At 35.5% G+C, this 4,637-nt stretch overlaps 1 protein-coding gene across 2 annotated transcripts in view; it reads left to right on the top strand.

The window, feature by feature from the left end:
• Nucleotides 1–2,031: 2,031 nt before the first annotated feature.
• LOC107670940 (myb-related protein B-like) overlaps nt 2,032–4,637 on the top strand; it is a 26,738-nt gene continuing 24,132 nt past the window's right edge. For both annotated transcript variants that reach the window (XM_016463762.1, XM_016463763.1), the window contains exons 1-4: nt 2,032–2,244; nt 2,823–2,919; nt 3,898–3,969; nt 4,074–4,166. In XM_016463762.1, the coding sequence (XP_016319248.1) occupies nt 2,225–2,244; nt 2,823–2,919; nt 3,898–3,969; nt 4,074–4,166 (282 nt within the window). In that variant the 5' untranslated portion in view covers nt 2,032–2,224. The remainder of the gene's footprint in view (nt 2,245–2,822; nt 2,920–3,897; nt 3,970–4,073; nt 4,167–4,637) is intronic.

The following is a 4,637-nucleotide window of genomic DNA, read 5'->3' as shown; positions in this document are numbered from 1 at the left end:
TGGGGGTAACGCATTACAAGTAACGCGAGTTACGTAATCAGATTACTTTTTTCAAGTAACTAGTAAAGTAACGCATTACTTTTTTTTTAAAGTAACGCCAGTTACTTTGTATTCCCATTTATTGACTGACAGCTCTCCTGTCCCCATATTGGGAGAAATCGGAAGTGCAGAGGCGTTGTGTGAACATGATGTAGTTCTAGACTAAATGTGAATGTGCATTAATTCATCCCACTCACAAAAAACAGATTTGCTATTCATCAAAATGAATTAAAACAGTGAAATGCAAACTCAGAATATGATGCAAACCTGCAATAATTAGATATGTTAACATCAAATGTATCTAATCCCATTTTATTAACCAATATCTTTGCTGCTGACCTTTGATGATCCAGTTCAACCGTACTAATAAGCAAAACTTACTTTAGAGAAACTAACAATTGTGCTTCATTGTTTTTTTATTGCTGAAGAGTGTTTCTTCTCCTGCGTTCTACTGTACAGACGTGAATTTAGTGAAAAAGTAACGCGAAAGTAATGCAAAAGTAACGCAACGCATTACATTCCATAAAAAGTAACTAAGTAACGTAATTAGTTACTTTTTTAGGGAGTAACGCAATATTGTAATGCATTACTTTTAAAAGTAACTTTCCCCAACACTGTTAATTATAGACTCAGCTTGCATTTATAGCTGTGCTTGATTAGGAGTAGTTCTCCGACTACAGGCTCACGTGGGAAAATCAGATCTTTTTATTTAATATCTCCTTTTACGGATAACAAAATAAAGTCATTTTGTTCTCTTTAGTGAAGTCAAATTAAAATATTTCCCAAAGCTAAATCCTCAGTCGGAACACGTCCAAATACACAATCTGTAATCTGAACATCTTTATAATGCAGTAAAAGGTAAAGAATGAGAAACTGAAAGCTCGAATGACTTGATTCTAAATTTATGTTTTATGTTTCGATTTTAAACCAATATCAGTGATTTATCAATTAATCTAGAAAGTATTCAACAGCAATATCCAATATCCCCCGATATATTACGGCCCATTTTAAAATACACTAACAATATTTGTGTCGCTTTTGTGTAATTTGGTGCATACGTTATTATCAGTGTTGGGGGTAACGCATTGCAAGTAACGTGAGTTACGTAATCAGATTACTTTTTTAAAAGTAACTAGTAAAGTAACGCATTACTTTTTAATTTACAAGAGAATATCTGAGGTGCTTTTTCAAATAAGTAACGCAAGTTACTTTTTTTTCCCATTTATTGATTGCAAGCTCTCCTGTCCCCATGTTGAGAGAAATCGGGAGTAAAATGTTACTTTAGTTCTAGAATAAATGTGAACATGCATTAATTCATCTCATTCACTCAAAAAAATAAATAAATCAGATTTAGTTTTCCTCAAAATTAATAAAAACAGTTAAAAACAACACAGAATATGACTCAAAGCTGCCTGCAATAATTAAATATGTTAAATAATACAAATATCCTTTATGTATTTAATCCCATTTATTTGCTGCTGACCTTCAGTGATCCAATTCAACCATACTAATAAGCAAAAATTACACAAGATAAACTAATATTTCTTCTTCTTTTTTTTTATTGCTGAAGAGTGTTGAAATTTCTTCTTCTGTGTTCTACTGTACAGACGTGAATTTGCTTTTCCTTCAGCCTGAGGCTTACTCATTTCACTTTTGTTGTAAAAGGGCTTTTATATTTGCCAAAAACATAGCTTTTTATATTTAAAGCAAACAAGCAAGTCCAGCCCAGATTAAAAAAGTAACGTAACGCATTACTTTCAATAAAAAGTAACTAAGTAACGTCATTAGTTACTTTGTTAGGAAGTAACGCAATATTGTAATGCATTACTTTTAAAAGTAACTTTCCCCAACACTTATTATTACTGCACACATTTGTTTTTAGGGAAGCGCGTCCATGTGTTTACGAGCGCGCACGTACTGCGTCTGGGGCTCAGGGGGACGCGCACGCAGCGTGTGTCCGCTGACGTCACTCGCGGGAATGGCTGAGAAAAAGAAGCGCGAGATAGAAACTTGGGCGCGCAGCAATACATGTTTAGCTGGGCTTTTTCCAATGAAAGCGTTTACTGTATTTGATCGACCAGCTCATTAACATCACAGATGTTTGTGCGTTTGTATGCTGCATGCATACATACAGAGTCCTCGTAAAGTCTGTTTTATTGGTGCGTTTTGAGCGAACATTAGGGAAATGTCGTGGTGGGCGCGCGGGTAAGTGCATAAAGAATATTATTCTCGTATGTTTAATGTGATTTTATCATAGAATTTGACTTTAGGACAAGAAAACGAGCACATCTGATGCATTCAACATAACGTTTGGGTTTGTAGAGATTGTTGACATTGAGTTAGTGAATGATGCATTGAACCCCGCCTAATATAAAAACACAAAGAGAGCTCAAACTCGCGGCACCCGTTTAGTTTAAACGCTATACAGACGAATTTAAAAACACACAATGTTATTAACTAATCCAAATCATTTCTATGTGATGCATACCTCAGTTTTTTTTACCTACATGTTAATGGCATGCATTGAAACAATTAGCCAGATATGCTAGTAGAGGTGATACTTTACACAAAACCCAACTGTGCATCCTTGAGAGCGTCTGAGATGATTTAATTAGCACTGATATTGTTAAAGGATGTTGAGTTTTTCCTCTAGTTGTGTGGCAAACACAAGGCCAGATGTCAAACGGTGTTAGTGCACCATCAGCACATTGTTGCCAGAGTTTGCTGATCTGGATTCAGTGTTGTTTTCCCCAACCCTAAACATGAAGTGTGTGTGTGAACAGTGAGGATGAGGAAGAGGCCATGTGTCAGGACACAGACTCCGATGTGGCTGATCAGAAGGATTGTGGGAGAGTGAAAGTCAAGTGGACCCAAGAGGAGGTATACTGCTATAGACTGCAGGTCTTAAATCACTGAAACCGTGTGTAGTTGAAATTCTACAGAAATGAAGATTTATGTATTAGATATTACTGGAAAAGTATTTAATTCCATTTTTTGCTCATGTGATGTGAAGTGTAGACACACACCGTAAGCTTATTCCAAATCACTGCGGAAACCGCTTGAGATTATGAAACACTCTGAAACAAAAGATCGAAAACTATTAGAAAGCAGCTGATATATAAGACACATCTGTAACTTCACTTTTGTTTTCCAGAATTTCCGTCTCCACTTTACGCTATTTAGAAAGATAAATACATGTTTAATAGTTTGCTTGCCTTCATGTCATTCTAAACCTATGAATCTAATATTTAGACCTATAAACATTGATCTGCACGCAAACTGGGAGCTCATGAAATATGGTAAACAGAAGCTCAAACATGCTCTGTTTGTATGTTGATCAATGTTCACGTGACTACAGGATAAAATGAAATATGTTCCTCATATAAAGCCAACATATCTTAAAGGGGTCATATGATGCTTTTTTTAAAGATCATTATTTTGTGTATTTGGTGTAACAGAATATGTTGACATGCTTTAATGTTCAAAAACACATTATTTTTCAAATACTGTACATTATTGTAGGTCCCACATAGTGAGGTAGATATGTGGGGGCGTGTTAGAACGAGCCGTTTTAGGGGGGGTGGCAGAGTCTTAACTTTGATAAAGAATGTCTCTTTGGGAAAAGAGAAAGGAAAACTTGAAATCGCATCATATGACCCCTTTAACAATGCTCGATTCATATGGATTACAATGTCTTGTCGTTTGTTTGGTTTTTTTAAGTGGGAAGGTTTTGGTTGCGTAAACCTGACAAAATTGAGAGAATAAATGCAACTTTTTTCTGTTGCATGGAATCCAGAGGATATTTGTCAAAAATGAAAGATGGCATATGCATTTATTTCTTGGCTTTGTATTTTCCAGGATGATAAGCTGCGAAAATTGGTGCTGAACTTTGGACCGAATGACTGGAAATACATCGCTGGCTTGTTGCCTGTAAGTCTGTTTACATCAATAATGCATTCAGAGAGCTCACATGAGAGAGGAATCTGTGGTGGACTGCTTTAACGGTGGCAGTTGTGTCGTTGTTGTTGTTACAGAATCGATCAGAGCATCAGTGTCAGCATCGCTGGTTCAAAGTTTTGGATCCTGATCTTGTCAAAGGACCCTGGACAAAGGAGGAGGATGAGAAGGTACAAAAAAAAGTCTTTTAATCAAAAGTGTGATTTCCAAGCTGGGAAAAGTATGGGAATGAGTGAAATGTTAAGTTAGGGCTGCACAATTAATCCAATTTCTAATTGCGATTACAATTATGGATGCCACAATTACATAATCGTTCAAAGCGGCAATTAATCGTTCAAAGTCCACTTATGTTATTCTGCGTGCTTGAGATGCTTTTTTCTTTCTACATGTTATCTTAAGGGTTTTTCCCATTATTTTAGTTTTAGTATAACATTATAATACCATGCATATTTTTACTTTTTTATAATTTAAAGAAGAAACCAGTCCGATGTATATTTGACATTTGAGGCTTAATACTATAGAAAAGCACTTAAGGTTTTTCAGTTAGAGTGTTTTCAGCTTGTTTATTTTCATATAGAAATACGGCATGCAGTTGCATCAAACAATGGTATAAACATCATTCAATGTAAATTGTGATAATC

The sequence above is a fragment of the Sinocyclocheilus anshuiensis genome, unplaced genomic scaffold (genome assembly GCF_001515605.1).
Source record: "Sinocyclocheilus anshuiensis isolate Anshui unplaced genomic scaffold, SAMN03320099.WGS_v1.1 scaffold1503, whole genome shotgun sequence".
Lineage (NCBI taxonomy): Eukaryota > Metazoa > Chordata > Actinopteri > Cypriniformes > Cyprinidae > Sinocyclocheilus > Sinocyclocheilus anshuiensis.
This window is presented reverse-complemented; position numbering and strand designations above follow the sequence as displayed.